General features: G+C 34.7%; 1 protein-coding gene across 1 annotated transcript in view; it reads right to left on the bottom strand.

Moving 5' to 3' along the window:
- The window catches only part of LOC115283435 (protein diaphanous homolog 2-like), a 394,452-nt gene that overhangs the window by 181,028 nt on the left and 188,461 nt on the right, over nucleotides 1-24,963 (bottom strand). Inside the window, exon 7 of the mRNA XM_029929670.1 lies at nucleotides 14,518-14,647. Within this exon, the coding sequence (XP_029785530.1) occupies nucleotides 14,518-14,647 (130 nt within the window). The remainder of the gene's footprint in view (nucleotides 1-14,517; nucleotides 14,648-24,963) is intronic.

The raw sequence follows: 24,963 nt of genomic DNA, 5'->3' as shown, positions 1-24,963 counted from the left end.
GGGAAAGAGAATTGGGGAGAGAGAGGGATGCAAAACATGAGAGACTCTTGAATACTGAAAACGAACAAAGGTTGAAGGAGGAGGGGGAGAGGGAAAAGGGGTGGTGGTAATGGAGGGGGGCACTTGTGGGGAAGAGCACTGGGTGTTATATGGAAACCAATTTGACAATAAACTATTAAAAGAAAAATTAAAAAAAGAAAAAACAAAACCAAAAACAAAAAAGGCGTCCAAACTGGTAAGGCAGACATCACATTTTCCCTATTTGTAGATGATGAGATACTCTATATAGATAAACCAAAAGACTCCACCAAAAAATTCCAAGTATCAATACATGAATTCTGCAATGCCCCAGGATAGAAAATTGACATAGAGACATCTGTGGCAGTTTTATATACCAATAATGAAGCAGAAGAAAGATAAATGAAAAAATCAGTCTCATTTACAATTGCACTAAAAGTATAAGATTCCTAGGAATAAACGTATCCAAAGAGTTAAAAGATCATACTGTAAATGATAGAATACCTATGAAAAAAATTGAAGAGGACATAAAGAAATGGAAAAATATTCCAGGCTCATGGACTTGAACAAATATTTTTAAAATGTCTGTACTCCCCAAAGCAGTCTACACATTTATTGCAACCCCTATCAAAACACAACCAGCAGTTTTCACAGAGCTAGAATAAACAATCCTAAAATTTGTATGGAAACACAAAAGGCTCCAAAGAGCCACAACAATCTTGAAAACAAACAAAATAAAACAAAACAAACCCCTAAAAGCTTGGAGGCATCACAATCCTGGATTTCAAGTTACATTACAAAGCTCTACTGGTTAATACAGTAAGGTATTGGCACAAAAACAGACACATAGATCAATGGACCAGAAGAGAAAACCCAGAAGTGAGCCCACAACTATGTGGTCAACTAATCTTTCATAAAGCAGGAAACAACATCCAATGGAAAAAAAAAAAAGTCTCCTTAACAAATGGTGTTGGGAGAAGTGAGCAGCAACATGCAAAATAATTGAAACTGGACCACTTTTCTTTTTAAAAAATCATATTTATTTATTTTTGAGAAAGAAAGACAGAACATGAGCAGGGGAGGGGCAGAGAGAGGGGGGCACAGAATCTGAAACAGGCTCCAGGCTCTGAGCTATCAGCAGAGAGCCGATGTGGGGCTCAAACTCACAAGCTCTGAGATCACGACCTGAGCTGAAGCCGGACACTTAACCGACTGAGCCACTCAGTTACCACGAAACAGGACCACTTTCTTACACCATACACAAAAATAATTTCAAAATGGATGAAAAACCTACATGAGAGAAGGAAACCATTAAAATCCTAGAGGAGAACACAGGGAGTAAGCTCTTTGACACTGATTGGAGCAAATTTTTATTTGATATGCTTCCTGAGGGAAGGGAAACAAAAGGAAAAATGAACAACTGAGACCTTATCAAGATAAAAAGCTTCTGTACAGTAAAGGAAACAACAAAAGTAAAAGGAACCTACTTACTGAATGGGAGAAGATACTTGCAAGTGACATATCTGATGAAGGGTTAGTATCCAAAATCTATAAAGAACTTATCAAACGCAACCAAAAAAAAAACAAAACAAAACAAAACAAAAAAACCCCAAATAATCCAGTGAAGAAATGGGCAGAAGACATGAATAGACTTTTCCAAAGAAGATATCCAGATGGCTAACTTACACATGAAAAAATGCTCCACATCAGTCATCATCAGGGAAATACAAATCAATGGTGAGATATTACCTCACACCTGTCAGAATGGCTAAACTTAGCAACACATAAAAATACAGGTGTTGGTGAAGATACAGAAAATGGGGAAGCCCTCTTACACTTTTGTTGGGAATGCAAACTGGTGCAGCCACTTTGGAAAGTGGTATGGAGGCACCCCAAAAAGTTTAAAATAGAACTACCCTATGATTCAGCAATTGCATTACTAGATATTTGCCTAAAGAATAAAAAAATATTGATTTGAAGGGGCACATGCACGCCAATATTTATAGCTGCATGATCAACAATAACCAAATTATGTTAAGAGCCCATATGCTCATTGATTGATGAATGGAATATTACTCAGGAATAAAAGAGAATGAAATCTTGCCATCTGCAACAACATAGATGAAACCAAAAGGACCCTGAATAGCCAAAGAAATCTTGGAAAAGAAGACAACCTGTGGCATCACAATCTCAGATTTTGAGATATACTACAATGCTAGGTAATCAAAACAGTATGGTAATGGCACCAAAATAGACACATGAAACAATAAAATAGAATAGACATCCCAGAAATAAACCCATGATTGTATAGTCAATTAAGCTTTGATGAAGGAGGCTAGAATATGCAATTGGAAAAAGACAGTGTCTTCAATAAATGGTGCTGAGAAATCTGGATAGCTATATGAAAAATAATGAAACTGGACCACTTATTTACACTATATACAAAAATAAACTCAAAATGGATTAAAGACCTAATCTGAGACTAAAGGCATAAAAATCCTAGAAGAGAACACAGGCAGTAATTTCTCTGGCATCAGTTGTAACAATATTTTTCTAGATAAGTTTCCTGAAGCTAGGGAAACAATAATAAAATAAAATTAACCATTGGGACTACACCAAAATAAAAATCTCTGCAGAGCAAAGGAGACAATCAATAAAATTAAAAGATAACCTACTGAACAGAAGAAGATATTTGCAAATGACATATCTGATAAAGGGGTAATATCCAAAACATATAAAGAACTGATACAACTCAACACCCACAAAAGAAATAATCTAATTAAAAATGAGCAGAAAACAGAAACGGGCATTTCTCCAAAGAAGACATCCAGATAGCCAACAGACATATGAAAAGATACTCAACATCAGATATCACCAGGGAAATAGAAATCCAAACCACAATGAGATATTACTTTACATATGTCAGAATGGCAAAAAACAAGCAAAACCAAAAACAAAAATACAAGAAACAGTAAGTTTCTCAAGATGTGAGAAAAAGAAATCCTTGTGCACTCTTGGTGGGAATGCAACCGTGTGCAGCCACTCTGGAATACAGTATGGAGGTTCCTCAAAAAATTTAAAATATAATCACCATATGATCCAGTAATTCCACCATGGGGCATTTACCCAAGTCATATGAAGACATTAATTCAAAAAGATACTTACTGTCCTTTGTTTATAGCAACATTATTTACAATAGCTAAATTATGGAAGCAGCCTAAGTGTCCATTAAGAGATGAAGGGATAAAGAAGATGTGGCATATACATGCAACAAATATTACTCAGCCATAAAAATAATAAAATATTGCCATTTGCAGGAACATTGATGAATCTAGAGAGTATAATCCTAAGTGAAATAAGTCAGTGAGAGAAAGAAATGTCATATAATTTCACTCCTATGTGGCATTTAAGAAACAAAACAAAACAAAACAAACAAAAGAGAGAGAAAGCAAAAAACAGATTCCTAAGTGTAGAGAACTAATTGATGGTTACCAGAGGGGTAGGGAGATTGGTGAAACAGGTGATGGGGAATAAGAGTATATTTATATTGATAGGCACTGAGTAACTTATCGAATTTTTGTATCACTATATTGTACACCTGAACCTAGTATAACCATATCCCTCAGGAAGAATGGGCAAGGGAGATATTTATTTCTTGTGCATCATCACAGGGTGTGTTATTTCTCTCTGTGGACATACAGAAGGAAAATTCAATTGAATGAAACTTTAAATCCTAACATTATCATTTTAATATATTTAACAGTTGACTATAGTTTTAGAGTAAACCAAGAATATTTGTATAATTTTATTGGCTGTTTCTAATTATAATAATTCCCATCAAAATATAGAATTTACCAAAGTTAATACTGCTTTCTCAGTTTACCTTAAATTCATGAATAAAAATCTCATATTTTATACCTTTTTCAGTCATGTTCTTGCTATTACTCTGTGTTATGTTGAAAAGAACAATGAATATAGAAGTATAGCCAAAATGTTAGCCCTTGTTAATTGTGTGGCACTGAACACTTTCTTTAATTTTTCTGAGACTTAGTCTCGTTTTGTATGAAGCCATCCTTAATACAGAACCTGGCTCTTATTAAGCTCTTTATAAATGGTAGTAGTTATTATTATTACTACTAGGTATTAGAAAAATGCATAATTAAGCACAAAAGCAATAGCTAACATAAATGTCAGGTACATCCTGCTACAAGTGCAAACAGGATCCATTTCTTTAAAATACACATAAAATAAATGTCTTATTATCATTTTATTAGTTATAGAAATATTCAAAGTTCATACAATTTTCCTCTAAATATTTACTATTATTTACTTAGAATATTCAGTTATTATAACCTTTTTCTATTTTTCTATCTTTATACATACTAAGGATGAACATATCCTAAATAAGTAGGATATTGGAAATTTTATGACCAATTCTTGAATTTGGAACAATGATTCTTCCATCACGGCTTAGAGATAGCATTTATAATAAGATGCTATCCTTTATGATTTATTTCTAGTGTCTTGTTTCTAAAAGACTACAAGATTGAAAAAAGTAAAAAAAATGTAAAGAAAATATACTTAATGACATCATGTGATGTCATTTCAGAAAACTCTGTCATTTAATAAGCAGATTTTGACCTTCACCTTAAAAATGGGATCAAACAAGTATAAAAAAACCTGATCAAAATCATCTGGAATTAACATCTTCCTGCCAGCTTGAGTAATAAACTATTATTTATATGTAATATCTTTCTCCTCAGGCATTTCCACATTGAATATCTAATTTTGTTATCATAATCACTTTGAGGGATAAGTGGGTTCAATATTACTGTGTCTTTCTTTCTTTTTTTTCCATAATATTTTATTGTCAAATTGTTTTCCATACAACACCCAGTGCTCTTCCCCTTAAGTGCCCTCCACCATCACCACCACCTCTTTTCCCCCCTCCCTCTTCCCCTTAAGAAACATTATTGTATAAATGAGGTAACAGGCAACTGCTAAGTTAAATGGCCAAAGGATGATCCAACAAGTAGGTAGCAATACAGTTGAAGCTCAGATATATATGATTCTCATCCTTGAACATGTTATTTCCGGCATGTGTTTCTTTCAGATCTGACCTTATCAGAATCCTTTACCAGAGATATTAGCTTACAATAGGAAGCTTTCCTTAAAATTTCAGTGAACTTTCTAATAAAAATACCAACTTCATTCTAACTCTTGTGCACAGAAATATTATTAAGCAGTTTGGGTAATATAAAATTGGCACAAGTTAATATCATGTTTGCTATTTACTAATCCACTTCATTAACTTGTAGAATCCAAATTCCAGAAAAAGACTTTAGTTAAATTCCAGAAATCACACCACGAGTGTAGCCCCTACAACTTAGTCCTTGTGTTCAAACCACATTTGAAATGTATAAAAAGTGGGAGAGTAGAAACTACTGCTTAGGTGCCTCTGATGTAGTTCTTTACGTCCTGAATTTCTCAGTCTCATCTTGAATTCATCAGTAAGATTCATAGTGGATAAAACTGCAGTAACAGTAACCATGTTGATTTCCAGATTCTAACATTTGTTCCTAGAGGTACAACAGAATCTCCACTTAGGGCATGATCCACCTCTTGTTTTGACTCTGCTGGGACAGCAGATGGCTGCTTCTTTGTTTGTTTCAGTTAGTTTTCCCTCTTCCTTTACTCTCCCCTCTCCACCTTGACATTACTACACAACACCAGTCCTTTAACCTCTTGCATTGAATGTATCTCTGTACTTTATTTCAGAGTCACTCATAATTTGACTTATGAATATTCAAATTTTAACTAATGAGATTGATTCCAGAATGAGATAAAACTGGGCAACATTTCCACATGTCCTATTTCTTAGCATTGAAGCAAAGACACAGTGATAACAATGACAACAATACCAGGTTCTTGGTGAAAATTTTAATGCAGGATGTGCTCAGGACATGTTAAGATTCAATGATACACAAGACAGCATAATATTGATAACATGTATGAAAAGATCAAGCTGAATGTTTACATGTTATATAATGTGCTTGGTGGGTGTTTTCTTGTTTGTTTGCTTATTTTCCTATTTTCTTAATATTGTCAAATTGGTTTGGTTTCCTTACAACACCCAGTGCTCTTCCCCACCAGTGCCCTCCGCCATTACCACACTTCCCTTCCCCCTCCCACTCCCCCTTCAACCCTGGGTTCCTTTTCAGTATTCAGTAGTCTCTCAAGTTTTGAGTCCCTCTCTCTCCCCAACTCTCTTTCCCCCTTCCCCTCCCCATGGTCCTCCATAAGTTTTCTCCTGTTCTCCTGTTAGACCTATGAGTGCAAACAAATGGTATCTGTCCTTCTCCACCTGACTTATTTCGCTTAGCATGACACCCTCGAGGTCCATCCACTTTGCTACAAATGGCCATATTTCTGTTTGTTTGTTTTCTTAATACTAGAATAGAATATACCCATGTGCTCTTAAGAATTAAAGACACTTTGATAAAATCCTTAAATGACATACAACTTGCTGAAATAATTATTATTTATTTTTTAAAGATTTAAAGTTAATTTTAATAGTTTATTGTCAAATTGGTTTCCATATAAATTATTTACAATAATATCAGATCAACTCTGATGGCAAATATTTATACAATGCATGTGATCATTATATCTAAGCACAGGAAGAACACAGAGGACTTTTTAGAATAAAATGTAATACCTTTCTCACTTCAAAAAAATTTTTTAACATTGTTTTTTATTTATTTTTGAGAAACAGAGAGAGACAATGCAAGCAGAGGGAGACACAGAGTCCGAAGACAGACTCTAGGCTCTGAGCTAGCTGTCTGCACAGAGCTAATGCAGGGTTCGAACCCACAGAACCGAGAGATCATGACCTGAGCCGAAGTCGAACGCTAAACTGACTGAGCCACCAGGTGCCCCACTTTTTCACTTTTTATAAGACATTACACATTTTAAAAATTTGAACGACCAGCTTCTTAAAAATATTATGTTGAAGCATACAGACAGATATTGTGCACATACGTTACCAGCTGAATGAATTTTCACAAAATAAGCACACCCATGTAACCAAGATCCAGATCAAGAAACAGAACATGACCAGCACCCTAGAAGACCTCATGTACTTTTTCCTCATCACTAACCCACACCAAGAGTAACTGTTATAATTATTTCTAACATCATACATTTATTTTCCTTAAATATTGAATTTTAAAGAACACTTTTTTTAGACCTGATTTTCTCCTGGTTGCTTGATATTTAACAAATTGCAATTAAATATCTGCAAATATATTTTAGGTAATTTAAATATCCAGAAAGTTTCATTCTCAGGTTAAATAAGAATAACAGCTAGGATCAGGTTGATGCTTTGTTTTGTTTTAAATGTTTGTTTATTTATTTTTGAGAAAGAGAGTGAGCAAGGAAGAGGCAGAGAAAGCAGAAAACAGAGAATCCCAAAGAGGTTCCACTCTGTCAGCACAGAAGCCCAACACAGGGCTCGAACTCACAAACCATGAGATCATGACCTGAGCCAAAATCAAGTGTTGGACACATAACAGCCAGAGGCACCCAGGTGCTTCAGGTTGACCTTTAATAAACATTCAGAGCACTGAATTTATAATGCCATTACTGTGTTAGATTTTGCCCTGAAAAAGCAGACTAATAAACATCACACATTATTTTAGAAAGCATCATGCAGGAATGCAGCCATGAACATGGAAACCATTACATTGTAATGCAAAAGAGTATAGGATCAACAACCAAACTAAAAAGTTCAAATCAGTACTATTGTATAAGAAAGAAGTGAGAAAACAATGAAAACCAAAACAACTGGGAAAGCTTTTATGGAGGGGTCAAATTTAAGCTGGACCTTTAAAAAGATACATAGGGCTCAAATTGACTGAGAAAAAGGGGTGGCATTTATGTTTGGAAAAAGCACAGGAGTCTAGACTCTGAGACACAAGGGGCAAGGATGTGAGACAGATAAGCTATGCACACAATTACTAGCAGAGAAGATTCTGGGATGTAAAAGTTAAGATATACTGACAAATGTCCATGCACGTTTCCAAAAAAACAAAAAAAAATTGACTTACATTGAAACATTTTACTCAAACCCCAATGGCATGGTCTTTGCTTCCTTTCACTGCTACCTGAAGATATTATTTGTTTAAAAAATAATTTCCTCCAGAAATGAACATGTGTGTTCATATATTATGAATTGAAAACACTGGCTGGTAATGACTAGATTACTGATCATAAAAAAAAGACTTTCTTTCCCAAATCCTTTTGAAATTTTAGTTGAGGATTTATTTTCTATGCATGTTTCAGACCTTTCATTATTTGTTATTTTAAAGAAATTCACTTTATTAAAAAATATGGTGACTTGGTATAAGGAAGAAACTAATATAACAAACTGGAAAATTGACCAAGTTGATTCCCTAAAACCAACTAAATATTCCTTTAAATTTTATAAGGTATTTATGGTGTTAATATGATAGAATGCAACTCATTCACAAAAAATATTTAGGTTATTTTTATAGTATGTATATGAAAAAGTCCAAAGGAAGCTAAACAATTTAACTTTTCTTGTAAAAAGGATGTTGTGGTAAGTTGTGAACTCAGTGCTCACATGTAAGGTCAATTCTACTGATATTGTGTCACATCAGTATCTTTTTATAATGTGCTCCTAAAAAGTTAGACTAAAAACCAAAGTTTAAATCTACTAGGAAATACTGTAGCGTAATACTTTCTCACATCTTTGGGTTTTATGAGTCACTGAAAACAGTAGGATTTTGTTGCATAACTCAAAGATTTTTCAATAAAACTACCATTAGACAATATGAAAGTAATTGTTTTCAGGAACTAGAATGAGAGAGGGGCTTTTTAGCAGTTAGTTAGATATAACACTCAGAAAGGTGGCTGCCATTAGCTCCAACGAGACTTTAATCTTTATTGCTCACCATAATACTTTATGGTTTGGTGTCCTCCATAAGTTTAGATCCTTTCCGTTATTAGCACAATAGTTTCCAATTTTAACTTTCTTTTTGAAAGAAGTAAAATATAGACAAGGAAATATTGTTAAGTCCTGGTGTCCTCTTTATTTTAACTTATCTTGTTTCTCCTCTTGTATTTATAGTAAACAGTAATTTTAAGGCTGTAACTCTCTATTTGCCTGCTCCCTACAATGTCTTATTTTGAGATATGCCTACTATATTACAATGATATGCAATTACTCAACTTAATAAACATTTATTGAGCATTGACTTGTCTCTGAGATGCTGTGCTAGCACTGAGACTGTAGGGACTAATCTAGGAGGTAAAGAGAGAAACAAGCATTGAAACAAAAAATATGAATATGGTATGTGCAATGTTACTATATGGCTAAAGTGTTGCTGTGATGTGAAGAAAGGATTTTGCTGTCAAAACAGGGCTACGGAGATGACACAGCATTTATACTCCAGTAAGTCTTTTATTTGGTCAGCATTTACTCCAATATGTGAGCATGAATCTCTGTTGTATATTTTAAACCACAAAGAAAGCAAAAATGGAGCTGAAGTATATGTAATAACATCACTCCAGACAACGTCTGCAGGCCCTCATTGATTCACTGATCCAGCTGTGTGATGTGGACAATTGCTTCATCATTCTGGGCCTCAGTTTGTTGAAGTGTAAAATAATGAATTTGAACTAATTGCTATCTTTGGTCCCTTTTAACAGGGAAGAGATGATCTTTAAAGCTTCTGCCAGCTCTGGAGTTTTGGAAAATGTTGTTTTATGTTTTTGATGTTGTTGTTGTTCCTGCAACTTTTTTACTCTATTATTTTACTTTTTCTTTATTTCATATATTTCCCCTACAATATTCCCTCTAGTCTGAACTTTAATCATGATTAATCCTGTGAAGAAGTCAGAGTAGATAAAAAGCTAATCAGAGTTACTAATATGATATGGAAAGATGACATATATCAAAAGGTATAACTGGTCATTAAAATTTATAATAATTGATTTAATTCATAAGAAATTAACACTGATTATTAGACAGTTGTCAGCTTTTATTTTGTAAGATGACACTAAATTAATTGAAGTGAAATCCATTTCATATTTATGTGAATCCTTAGGATTAATAGTGCTTTCAAATACATTAATATATTTTCCCCCATTGAATGGAAGAGTTTTAATTAAACTTTGCTCTTCGGTTTAATCCCTGGAGCCCACCTATAAAACACTAGAGGTTTTTGTTTTTGCTTTTGTTTTTAACATTAGAGATTTTTATTCAACTGGAAGAATCCTCAAAGCTCAAAGCTAAAGTGATAACAACAGTGGTGGGGAGAAGAATAAAGGATTTATAAAACATGTGTCATAAACCAGCAATGCTTTATACAATATATATCTATTATATATAATTACATGCACACAGCACACACACATAATCTTTAAAACTAATCATTGGGGAAAAGGTAATTGTGGTTTATCAAAAGTAGTTTAAATACTTTAAAGGCATCATAATCTCTATAGCAACCAATTTTTTTTCTTTCTAAAGACTCATTGCTATGTCAAACATGAATAAGAGGATGTGCAGATTTATAATTTAACCTAGAATAAAATGACCAGTGCAACAGAATTTCATTAATTTCACTAGTAATAAAACAACACTGTAGTGTTTAATCCTGAACTTCATAAGGGATATATGAATGTCTGTTTAGAAGATAGGTACTCTGCTCCCTCACCCTGCCTGCTTGCATCCCTCCTCCTGGCCACAAGAACTAAATAGATAAATAAGTGAGGTCAAACCAAAGCAAAACTATTCTATAATTATCTAAGCAATGTTTCATAAACTTTTCTCGCCCTAGTACCACTAATGGTAGAAAAGATTGAACATGCACCCTTAGGGATCTGTTGCAAGTGTGAAATTTCTTTGAGGTCATCTGTTTCATTTTAAAATTTCATGTAGTTTTAAGTTCTATCCCATAATATGTATCTGTTTTAATAGGAAAATTATGTGTTTTCCCCCAACATGTCTGTGTTAACAGAGCTCCAGGAAAATATGCTAAGTTTAGACTATAGATTTGCATATTCTAAGACACATAGTTTTAGAAGCTTAGCTAAAGAATAAATACAATTATAAAATGAAGTTTTCCACAGATCCCACATATTTCCCACCTTCAGTTTTCTTCTCACTTCAAGGTATTTTTTGTCAGTTAATTTGAAGCCTATAACTCTACTAATCAACTAAAATAAATAACCGCTATACAAGACAGAAAAGACCTTTACACTATCGAAATTGGTACTTGGACTCCAAAAATCAAAAATATAAAAAAATATTAATAGTAATACAGTTTTTCTTTAAATATGAGTTACATCATTCAACCATTAACTGAATTAGTTTCATCTTATCAATATCTCTCTAGTTTAAAAAGAAACGCACTTTTTGTTTTGTTTTAGAAGGTGATCATTTCATATAAATATAGTCCATCATCAGATAAACTGACTTATATAGTGCTGATGTTTTTTTAATTTTTACTGGTTGATTATATACAGGCTACGCACAGTGCTAGAGGTGACAGAATCTGATTCAAACAAGTTTGAACTGCATATAAAGCAAACAAGACAAGTCAGATTCAAATACCAAAGAAAAGTATTGAACTATAAACAAGAGATAACTGGCTTGACCTTTCCCTATGCTTTGTTTTTTTTTCCCCCTGTAGACTAAATTCCAGAGTATCTTCTCCTAGGGCTTCAGTAGCAAAACATTTTTAAAAAATGGATTCTGAACAGGGATTTGACAAATGATAGTTGTCTTAGAGGACAGGGCAGTTGAGATTTATAGACATGGAATGTAGCATGAAATCATACACAGAGACAAGAAATACTAGAAAGCAATAAAATGGCTCATGAGAAAATACGTCTTAGCACACAAAATGAGAACTAGGAGGGGATGAAAAAGGGAAACAAGCAGGTGGAATGCACTTAATTTGAGGTGAGACTGACTTTCATAGGGAAAGAGAAAAGAGTAGTCAAAATAACTTGAGAATGGGCATTGCTCTGGCTCAAACAGTGAGACAGGAAGAGGATTTCTGGCAACAGTCTTGAAAAACACTGGCAGGAAGAATACAGAAAAGCAGCAATAATCAAAGTACAACAGAGATTTTGCTCCTGAAATAGATAGGAAGAAAAAGTTGGTGATATTGTAAAAGAAAACTATGAAAGGATTTACCAAAGCCCACCCACAGGAAACAAACAGAACTGGATATAATACATAGTTAGCTACACTATAGGAAATATAGGTGCTCTTATGATTATCCCTTTCTAACAAGACAACAGCAGCGATTATGATATTTGTAGTAGTATATTGAATATTATGACTAAAACTATTAATAAAGATAGTGGTATAGCAACAACTACATATTTACTATATGCCAATCTTTTTATTTAACGCTTTATACATGTTAAGTCATGTGATTTTCTTGTTACTATAAATACCATTTTACAGATGAGGAAACAAAAAGAAGTTTACATTAGTAGCTCTAGGTTATAGAACTAGGCAATACAGCTAGGATTAGACCTTTATAATATCTAACTCAAAAGGCTGTGATCTACAGGTTACCTTCATCAGTAGCAGTGGTGGCTAAAAGTATGTATGCAATGATATACACATAGACACAAATATTTGATAACATAGAACTATAGATAAACTAGTATTTAGACTTAAAAATCAAAGCTGACATAAGCTTCATTATACATTTCATTACAGTTCTTCCAGATTATTTTGACTAAAAATGGTTATCAGATATATTCATGTAAATTATCTTCAATGTAAGAACTAAAAATTTAAAAATTAAGAACAAAAAAATCATCATAAAATTAATAGATCATTTTATTTAAACATATTATTGATATACTTCTCAAAATCTTTCTGAAATTGAATCTACATATTGAACAAATAAAATTTAGAAAAAATTCTGGTAGAGGGCAATCAAAAAGTAATAAAGGATGGCATGATCTAATTTCAGAATTGTCTTATTATTGGTCTTATTTGTGACATTTATCACGTTTCCAGTTAGAAACTTTCTAAATGTTGCTATTATCCCACATTAGTTACATGTTAGTAGTAAATGTGACTAGTCACAAAGGTCTATTTTTAAATGTAAGGGCCAAGATATAGAAGTTCTTTAGAAAAGCAATTGCCAGTGAGTGTAATTTTACATTATATCTTAAGATTTGTTTTAACAAAAAGGAAAGTACTATGGAATCACATTCTGTCTTCTTTTGTTATTCTGGTCCTGGGATCACAAAAAGAGACACACTGGATTCATTTAAAGAAATACACTGAAGATTTGGTTGACAATACCAGATCAGCAGAGATGGCCATTGAACAATATTATAAAAACAATATTCTGGGTTTTATAGACATATATTTTTCCCCTTACATGAACACTAACAGGTTTATATGGTTTGTAATAAACTTGGGAAACATTACTGAAAATCCTCAGAGTTACAGAGAAATGGAATTACAACAGTGTGATTTAAAATATAAGATTTATGGCATAGTTTTCTTACCTAAGAAGGCAAATGTACTTCTCCACATATATAATCTTACCTCAAAAAAATGTTTTCTTGATCCTTTCTCTTTTCTTTCACTCTGTAGCTTCTTATAAAGTAGACAATATTTACCAACCAACAAAGCTGATTAGCTCAAATCAAAATCTTGGAGTCACTTTTGTTCCCTTCTCCTGTTTTCCACTAATGCCAAGTCCCACTCATTCTAGTCCTTCAATGATGCCTTGGTGCCTAACCTATCAAGACAAGACTACTTGGCATGACACTAAAGTCTCTGAGTTGACCATCTCACTGCTCCAGCCCTAGAGTCAACCACTCTTTCACTCAGCTTAATACATTTTCCATTGTTTCTTGCTCATATTATTTGCTTGCATGCCTCTTTTCCATGTCTGTAAAAACCCTATTGTCATGCTTCTCACTTTGACCTCTTCCAGGAAGCCTTCTCTTATCTACATATTCAAAAGGAACTTCTTATCTCATTTAAATTATAGTATACTATTTTATTGTGTAGTACTCTTTATATTCATCATTATTATATAAAGTATATTATATGTCTTTTTTTAGCTTCTAGATTTTAAACATATTCAAGCAAGAACTATCCCAACATCATATTGATATCATCAAAAGCCCCATTGTATGGTTCCTTTGCAAACAATATCCACTTAAGAATTATGAAATGATTGAATAAACATACTATCTGATCAGAGATATGAAAGCTTCAATAACCTAGCAGTATTAAAAATATAGTAAGTAAACATTAGGTCATTAAAATGCACTATACTATCAAATATATGTTAATGGAAACTATCTTCCTGCTTTTCTTATATCCGTAAACAAAAAGAAAAATATGATTAATGCTTATTTAATAGTACCACTTAAAATAAAGTACTTAGGCAAGGAATAGTTTCAAAATAGCTACAAATCAATTACCTTTGCTTGCACTTTCAACATGTTCCAGTTCTTCAGGAAATTTCAGGATATCCTGGTATTTTTCTTCACAAATTTCAGCAATAAAATGCAAGAGGGTTGTTTTTTGATCTGCTGACTTAGTATCTCTGATCTGGAATATTATAACAATATTTTTAGCATATTTTGCATAACATAAATATAGACTTTTTCTTCAACAAGTGAAATAAATGAATGAACTCAATTTATTATAATTATTTTAAGATAAAAAAGTTAGGAGTAGCTCCCTAACAGGGTCTAGAAACAATGCTCTAGATTTCAAAATGAATACCAAAAGAAAGATGACCCAAAAAGAGAAAGTTTAAATTTTAATATATATTTTTAAAGTCTAAATTATTATGGTAAAAAAATGAACTATTCTCAGAGAAAAGAGCATTAATTCAAGTATTCATGGTGACAGTCTTAGTTAACATGTGCTTTTGCTATCAGCATTTGTTTTTTGCTTTATCACAGTAATATATTATTGAAAGCTGGATTTGTTTGTTAGCTTATACTTATTTGTAGCCATTACTGATACAAATTCATGTAAAGTAGTTAGTAAATATTGCTCTCCTTTACTTGTATAGCCCATCAAAAAAGAAAAACTGAAAACTCCTCATGCTAATTTAAAATAGAATCTGAGCACACAATTTTGATGACATTTTTTCCTGTTTACATATGGTATTCCCTTTTCAGAAACATTTTTAGAAAAGAGATGCTATAGTTAGAATGATGAAAATCTTTAAATTATAGGGCAAAAAACTATGATGAAAATCTAAGTGTTGTCTTTAATATAACACTCAGACTGGACTAAGCTGCAAAAGAAATCAAGGATTTACCAATAAATAAATATGGAATAAGTATCAGGTTTTCTCATTCTACTAAATGATTTAATTCTATAATCCTTATATGATGGGTTTTCTTACTGATATTCATACTTATTGAGGGTTTTTAGCTTTAAGAATAACTCTGTTTAGAATAAATGTATATTCACCCCTGACAGGTTATTAAAAGGCTATGGAAGATAATTAGGAAATTAACAGAATAATTTAATACTTAACTGTTTTAGTTACTGAGGAAAAAAAAAAATCACATTTAATCAATCAGACCCATACTGAATCTGTTTTGTACTACAGCTTTTTTTAATAGTTTATTGTCAAATTGGTTTCCATATAACACCCAGTGCTTCTCCCCACAAGTGTCCCCCACCATGACCATCACCCACTCCCTCCCTCCCCCTCCCCCTTCAGTCCATGGTTCCTTTTCAGTATTCAGTAGTCTCCCTTGGTCTGTGTCCCTCACTTTTCCCTGCTCTCTTTCCCCCTTCCTCTCCCCATGGTCCCCTGCCAGGTCTCTCCTGTTAGACATATGAATGCAAACATATGGTGTCTATCCTTCTCTGCCTGACTTATTTTGCTTAGCATGACACCTTTGAGGTCCATACACTTTGCTACAAATGACCATATATTACAGCTTTTTACCAATTGTTTATGTTCCTGTGACATGAAGAACTTAAAAGAAATATTAGTCTCAAGGCTCAAAACTAAGTTACAGGAGGTATTATGTTGACAGTTCAGGTGGTCACAAGGTCACAATAATTTCTTTTAGAATTTCTGGGATTACTTTATCTTACATAGGTGAAATATTTAAAATTTTGTATTATCTTGCTTATCTATGTAACGCTTTCAAGTACTACAAGGCTGAAATAACACAATTTGAGGACAAGCTATGAATAAGAAAAAAAAAAGCAACATAACCTCAAGGGCAACTTGGGGTAAGCAAGGCTTTTGCTCTATAGGAATCAATGAGAGGTTCATTTTTCTAAAGAGAGGTCTTTACCTGGGATTACAGTGTTATATGTTTATACAGTTCATTGTTTTCAGAGTATGCTGGATATTACAAATTAAAAGAAAATTCACATTTTCTTTTTTTCTTATGAAACACTTGAATTGCTAAATCTTAAAAGCATTGGTTGATTAGGGAAAATAGAAGGTACATCTCCCTGAAGGAAAGTAAATTGACCTATATTTTATAAACTCTGTAAAAACTATACAGATGCACACAAACAGCAGCAGTAGCACCACTACCACCACCATTAACAAAAATCCACTTAATTTTTCAGGACATCAAATTGTATAAACATGTATTTAAGAATTTTATTGTATTATTATTTTTAATGTTTATTTAGTTTTGACAGAGAGAGAGCAAGAGAGCGAGAGAGAGCAAGTGTGGATGAGGACAGGAGGACCAGAGAGAGATGGAGACACAGAATCTGAAGCAGGTTCCAGGCTCGGAGCTGTCAGCACAGAGCCCAACGCGGGGCTGGAACTCACAAACTGTGAGATCATGACCTGATCCAAAGTAGGACACCCAAGCAACTGAGCCACCCAGATGCCCCTATACTTAAGTATTTTAAATGCACATGGCCAATACTAGAAAGGAAAACACAAAAATAGAAAAATAGCATTGTGCTTATATGCCAATTGTATGGGTGGTTTAAAAACCAACTTTTGGTATGCATACTTCTGAATGCTTAATTTTCTGAAGCAGCTTTTAATTAATAAATATTAATTCAGAATCAAGTTCATTAATTTAATTTCTTTTTAGAAACTTAGTTAAGTCGATGGTTACATTCCAAAAAGATAAATGAAACATAACATTTTGGTTAAATAAATACCTTGGTATCTTTGTTGAAATCAGAAACACATGCAGGCAGAGCATGGATATGGTTTAAAAAACCTGCAATACCCCCTTCAAAGCATGGGCAAACATGGGCAAGTGCCTGTTTTATCAAACTGAAAAATATCTGAGTTGGTATGGGAGACAAATTGCTAAGTCTGTATCGCAATCTCTATTTTTTAAATAACTTCACACAGAGAGTCTATTTTAAGGTTTCAAACTGGCAGGAAATAATTGTGACAAATATGTGGTCTTTTAAGTTTTTCTTTATATGTATGACCCTTAGACCAGTCATTTAAAAAGAAATATATACTGTTCACATGAAGCGGAAATTTTTTAAAGTATATTTGCTTTGTATTAGCATGTCTTCAGTCTCTCTTACTACTTCTGCACCATTCACGCATTAGGCATTGTCTCTCTCTCAGGACCAATTGTGTTGTTCAATGTCAGCACAGAAGGCAACTCAGAACATTCACCTTCATCAGTTCTCAAGGATAATGACATTTATCCAATAATTTTCTCTTTCAAGTGTATTAGTTGGATATATACATCTCTTGGGGTAACATAAATGTAATCAGATATATGAGTATGTATAAAATCACTTCCAAAATAATTGAGTTAGTTTATTAATAAATAAAATTGATTTCCATTTGATATCTGGTTAACTTGAAATTATGGTAATTTTACATTAACATCAAATATTCTAATAATACTTGTCCAGATTGCCCAAGTCTCAGAAGTGACAATACTGTCAATATTTCAAGGTTTGCTTCCACCAGGAGCCAATTTCCTTTTGGCAACCCTACCAGTGATTTCCCTGTTTCCCTCTCACCAGCCACAGTTAGGCAGAGGTATAAGATAGATACATGACTTCTCTTTATAAGATACAAAACAATGATTAAAAAAATACCCTATAACATAATGTCTTGTATATATTTCCACATAATAAAAACACAAGCAGCAGTTCCAGAAATTGGAAATATTTGAAAGAGTTAAAAACACTTTATAATATTTTAATAAGCTGAGTTATCAGCTAATGATAACAATAAAAAGAAGATAGAACAGTTCATTATATTCACTGATAAATTACCATCAGTTCATAAACTATAGGATGATTTTAATTATAATCATCTGACCAATAAATGTTACACATAAAGATTAATAACTAAATTTATACTAATTTTATCTATCTAATCTTTAATAGCTTTCTGAAATGGTACATGAATATAAGATACCTGTAACAGAACAGCACATAGCTGTAGCAAATTCTGATAGTTTCTCTTTTTTCTAATAAAAATGAATGCTATATTATAAAAGATAGTGTTTGCATTTGACATGTTCTGATACATTTCCATCACTATAGGTTAGGCAGATAGCAAGATATCTGAGCAACTAATTGTCATGTAAGAAATTTTTTATTTTAATACTTTCATTCAAGCCTGAAAATCTAGTATTTGCCTATCTTTGAAATTAGGCAGTTCTGAGCACATAGAAGCCAACACACAGAAAGCCTGAGACAACAACATTTTAATCATGTACATCCATCACACTCAATCTTTTTGTGAAGGACCTCTTGTGTAGGTAATTTCCCCTCTGCTGAGATTTAAGTCTATTTCTGCTTGCTCTATCCTCAGTGGGAATTGAAAATAACTGGTCACTATCCTCTGTATTACCACCTCTTACAGAGTTAGAGCTCCCTTCTCAATGTGTCCTGTCCTTCAAACCAAACAATTTTAGTAAATTTAGTGTCTCCACACAGATCTTAGTTTTCAGATGTTTAATTTTCAAAAGATAAGAATCCACTCAAAGTTCCCATCATAAAGTCTCTTTCCCCTCTTCTACTAGAAAAGCATAATAACGTCTTGGTTTTGCATTGGAGGTTGTTGGAGAGCTGTCCCTTGTCTACCTTTCTAATCTGTCCCCTGATGCTTTCTGATACATACGCATCTCCTTGGTCTGATTACAAATGCATGAACATACCATGTGATGGTATACCATTGTGCTTTTCCACATCTTATTCTTTCTCTATATGCCCACTCTTCCCCTTTCTTATTTTCTTTCTGTCAGGTGAATACTTACTCATATTTCAAGACTATTCAACTATCACCTTCTATCTGGAAACTTTTCTATCTTAGGAATAATTAATGTCTTTTTAAAGCCATGTTCCTTCAGTGTAAACATCTTAACACAATAGTTTTTTTTTTCCCAATAAATATGAGCTCTTTCAAGGTTGGAGACCCTATTTTATTAATTTCTATCCAGAGTACCTAGGAGAATGCTAAAGCATGCCAGGTAGGTAATAAATGATTCTGAATGAAGTTTTTTTCTACAAGTCAGTTCTCACTTGTGTGGGTTATAAGAGTAATACTTCTAAATTAAACTCTTCATTTGTGTGTGTGTGTGTGTGTGTGTGTGTGTGTGCGCACATAATCATACATACACAGAAAAGTTGATTACAAGCCCCAGACTTTTCCAGGACATCACATTTTTTGAGATTTCGGTGGGAGTGAATGCCAGAATAAAGTTATTTTGTGCCTCTCAGGAATGGAGCACATTTTGGTTGTAAGGGGAGGCAAGTTAGAAGCAAAACAAATATAAAAATAGAAGTATATCCAGTGATCCACTGGGGGTTAGGGATTGTGCTGAACAATAAGTGCTGGAGTCCAGCTCCAGCAGGTCCAGGGCTCCCTGAAGGATGAATGGTGTCAGTGAGAGAGAGTGAGAAAGTCTCGAGTTTCTTCTGATCACTAGGCAGACATCTCTGCACTGACCTGAATGTAAGCTTTATTTAGGAAAAAATGTATGGAGTCAGTACATAAGTGGCATTTGCCTTAGGCAATGATTTCTGATGATAGGTTTCTTTGGTATGTAAAAATTTCCCAGAACATAGATTGGTAGAAGACTCATGCATAATCTTTATCAATAGTGATTTATGTAGGTAACTTAGATGCTTATGATATGGAGAAGGAACTTATAGTTAGCATTTAAATACAAGACAATGTTTTTAGCATAGTAAAGGCAAAAGTTAGTTCTTTGTGAGCAGGAGTCAATAGCCTGTTTGGTTTAAGCGGAAGTATAAGAAAACAGGATTCTCAGGAAATGCAAATGTTTGCTCCCATAAACACAAAAGAAGAAGTTCCTACAATAAGTTCCTTCAAAAGGTGCAATCAGCATATTTTAGGTTAAGGGGACAAGTTACTCCCAATACCAATCAGCAAGGTGCCTTGGGGGGTCAGTGCTCAAGCAAAAATAATTCAGTGGGGGGTGGATATCTGTCACCATCTGATGGCAAGAGGCCTTGTGGCTTCCAACAAATAAGAATCAGAGACAAATGATGCATGGTACCTTGAAAACCTTAGAGAGCTCAAAACGTAGGAAAAAACACAAAATTTTACAGAAAAGAGAAGATATAAGAGAGTAAATTGGTGGCAAATGTCAAGGACTGGTAAAAGTAAAATAACTAGGATATATGTTAAAAAAGTGAAAAAAAAAATTCAAGACACATTTTGAAGACAAATAGGATTAAGTCACTGAAAAGAATATGTGGAATGACAGAAAGACAAAATTAAAGTTTTAAATTTTGGTGTTTAAATGAATGAGTGTATCATGTTGGTAACAAAGAAAGTGATGACTCTCAAATGGGTTCAGTTCAGGAAAGAGGTGATACCTCATTTTTAAACATAAATGGTAGCTATGCAGAGTTAATGTATGAAAAGGTAGAATTGTAAGCACAAAGTCTGACCTAACAGACTCCATGACAGAGGTCCCCCTTTAAACTAGAAGGTCTAAGGGTCAGTCTCTCCAGAACTATTAGGCAGTTACACATTACCGGAGGCAGGAGAGACCACTTTGCGGTATCCAATCAGGGAAGGCCAGCTACCTCTCCCCACATCCCTAAAGATGAGGCCTACAAATAGAAACTTTAGTTAGGACCCTATTACCTAATGTTAAAGTTAACCCAATAGTCACGAAACAAGACCCTGAACTCGCTCTGTAATTGGTTAATTTCAAAGATACCCTAAATCTTGTAATTGGTTCCCGCCAAAAGAAACAAACGCTCTGAACAATGTGTATTGTTAAAGTTGCTGCCAATACTGTTGTACCATTATGATTGGGTCACTGTACCTATGTCACAATTTCTTGTAACTCTCCCTTCCCAAACCCCATAAAACCCTACTCAGCCCTTGTTCAGGGCTCTCAGCACAGATCCACTGCGTTGGTGAAGGCTGTGAGACTGAACTTAGGCCCGGCGAGCCTAAGCCGTAATAAAACTGCCCTTTGCTTTTGCATGCATGACTCGGTCTCCCTGGCGGTTTCTGGTTTTTGAGGGTGATATTGAAATCTTGGGCATTACAGAATGGTGAGTTCATGCCCCGAGTCAGGCTCTGTCCTGACAACTTGGAGCCTGGAGCCTGGAGCCTGGTTCAGATTCTGTGTCTCCCTGTCTCTCTGTCCCTCCCCACTTTCTCTCTCTCTCTCTCTCTCTCTCTCTCTCTCTCTCAAAAATCAACATTTAAAAACAACAACAACAAAAAGAAAATGAACAGATCATGCTATTCTCTTCCTTCAGTGAATCCAATGGTTCTTTACAACTTATTATATAATAAAGTTCAAATTTCTAATCAGAATAGTTACTGAGCACAGACATTGAATTCAGATAGAAATGGGTCTGAACCTTGACTCTACAATTCACTCATTATATGACCTTGGGGAAGTTACTTAGGCTTTTTATGTCTCAGCTGTTTTCATGTATAAAATGGGCATTAGATAAGTATGCATGATCAAAGAATTACAGAATTAAGATAATGTATTATCATGACCATGATCATTAACCAGATTAAAAGGGAGGAGAGCCTACTTTAGCTTCTCATCTTCATGAAGAGTAAGTTATTACCATAACCTGAAAGGCCCTGAGTGATCTGGCCCCATCACCACCATGATTGTGTCTCTAGCTATCATCCCTTACTATCCCCTTCAACCATGCTTGCTTCCTAGCTCCTTTAAATCACCACACATGTGTCTTACTCAGAGCCTTTGCTAGTGTTTTCTGAGTGGAAGCTTTCACTTTTACTTTTAGCATGGCTAGCTTCTTCCCTTCTTTCAAGATCTATATTCAGAACTCATTTTGTCATTCTAAACAAAAAACTGCAATCCACTCTCCCAATACCTCTTACTTCCACCTTTATTTACTTTTCTCCATTGCACTTATCTCAAATATACTATATTTTCTACATACTTATTTACTCTCAAATATAACATATACTCCATTTACTTACTTACTCTTTCTTATCCCTCTCCACTAGAATGATGGACTCCTCAGCTACACAAGTACAGGGATTTGTTGATCTGCTTTCTTCACATTTACATACCCACTGTCTAGGACAACGGTTTGCATATAATAGGCACTTAATACATATTTCTTGAATTATGAATGAGTGAAGATTTCTATCCATTTCCTTCAGTTCTTCATGAACTTTGTTCTTCAGGACCTTAGATGTTCTTCTTCCTTCATCCGATGGTAGTATAATCATTTAAGAGGAAAAGGAACCATCATCTGTTACCCATCTATCACATGGCTAAGGTCCAGAGGCTTTGAGAAGTGTTTTATATACATCACCTTTGTGTGTATAGTCAATTTAAATATTTACTGGGACATGGAAGATAGCAGCAGAGTAGGAGGATGCTATGCTTGCCTCATATCATGAATGCAACAAGATAACTATCAAACCATCCTAAATACCCCAGAAATTGACCTGAGGACTGGCAGAACACACTACACAACTAAAAGTAGAGAAGAGGTCACACTAAAGGAGGTAGGATGTGTGGAGAGTCGATTTAGGAAAGAAACAGATCATGGCCACTGAAGTGGAAAGAGAGAGTGGTGGTCACAGAGAAGGATCAGAGACTAACATATAGGGAAATGCATGGGGGAAACAAATTCCCATTGCAATTGAATTGGAAAGCAAGAGGCACTTAATTTCATGACTTTTGGCAACCAGCAGGAATTAAAGCCTGGGGTTTTAAAGGGCAGTAGGCTTGACTGGGATAGAGCCCAGAGAACACTGAGCTGCTTTTGGAGGGAGGGCAGGCAAACAATCAGTGGACAGGAGCCGGGAAACATGGATCTGAAAAGTGCCTAAGGCTAATGGTGCTGAGGTGATTTGCTTATCTCAGAGTATATCTCAGAGAGGCAGTATTCACGGAGAAACCCCTCCAGGAACAAGGAACAGGCCAGAGCCTTTTCTCTTCCTTGCCCCATAGCATAAGAAGTACAGAGCCATCTGAGAGAACTAGCACAGCACCAACACTCACTACATAACTTGCTTACACTAAGCCTCACCACCCCAACTCCCTGCACTCTGGTAGAACTGCCTTTATCAATCATGATTGCCTCAGTCCCAGCTTGGTGGGTCCCCTGCCCCAGAAGACCAGACAAAACCCCTGCCCACACAGTGTCTCCTGACTCAGGAGTTCTGTGGAGCCTCAGTTCTGGTATTGGTGGCTACAGGTTTCATTTCACAAGCAGACCAGAATGTGCCTAGTTAAAATGCACCACATTCAGGCCAGGGACCAAAGGCTGCCTCTTCAGACAACAAAGCCAGTCTCTTCAGACAACAGACCTGAAGGATAATGCAGCCAGGACAAAACAGCAGAGCACACACAACACACACCAGAGATACTCCCAGAAGTGCCAGGCCCTGGGGAATAGGGACATCAACTGCAGGGCACTATAAGACCTCTTCTTTATAAGGCCACTACCCTCAAGAACAGGAGACACAGTGGATCTCCCTAACATATAGAAAAAGGCACAGAAACTTAGACAAAATGAGAAGACAGTGAAATTTATGCCAGATTAAAGAATAAGAAAAGGCCATGGTCAGAGATCTAAGTAAAAGAGATATAAGTGATATGCCTGCTGGAGTATTTAAAGCAATGATCATAAGGATACTCTTGCTGGACTAGAGAAGAAATCAATGAGACCCTTAACACTGAGATAAGAAAGAACCAATCAGAGATGAAGATTGCAATAAATGAGATTAGAAACACCCTTAATGCATGGTGCCTGGATGGCTCAGTCAGTTGAGCATCTGACTTTTGATTTTGGCTCATGTCATTCACAGTCATGGGATGGGACCAAATGTCAGGCCCCATGCTAGGCATGGAGCCTGGTTGGGATTCTCTCCTTCCCTCTTCTATGTCCCTCCTCACATGCACTCATAGAGAGATAGATAGACAAACAGACAGACAGACCGGCCCTTCATCCAATGAAGAGCAGGCTGGAAGAAGCAGAAGAACAAATTAATAACATACAAGACAGAATAATGAAAATTAATCAAGATGAACAAAAGAGAGAAAAAGAATTATGCAAAATGAGAACAGATTTAGGGAACTCAATGACTCCATCTAACATAATAACATTCATATTATAGGAGTCCCTGAAGAAGAAGAGAGAGAAAAGAGGGTAGAAAATTTATTTGAAGAAATAATAGCTGAAAACTTCCTAATCTGGGAAAGGAAACAAACATCCAGACCCAGGAGGCACAGAGAATCCCCAACAAAAACCAACAAAAGCAGATCCACACCAAGATACATTGTAATTAAATAGACAATCTATAGTGATAAGGTTAAAAATGTATTTTAATTCCAGTTAGTTAATATTCTGTTGTATTAGTTTCAGGAATACAATCTAGTGATTCAACAGTACCATATATCACCTGGTGCTCATCAGAAGTGCACCCCTTAATCCCTATC

Source organism: Suricata suricatta, chromosome X (assembly GCF_006229205.1).
Source record: "Suricata suricatta isolate VVHF042 chromosome X, meerkat_22Aug2017_6uvM2_HiC, whole genome shotgun sequence".
Classification (NCBI taxonomy): Eukaryota; Metazoa; Chordata; class Mammalia; order Carnivora; family Herpestidae; genus Suricata; species Suricata suricatta.
This window is presented reverse-complemented; position numbering and strand designations above follow the sequence as displayed.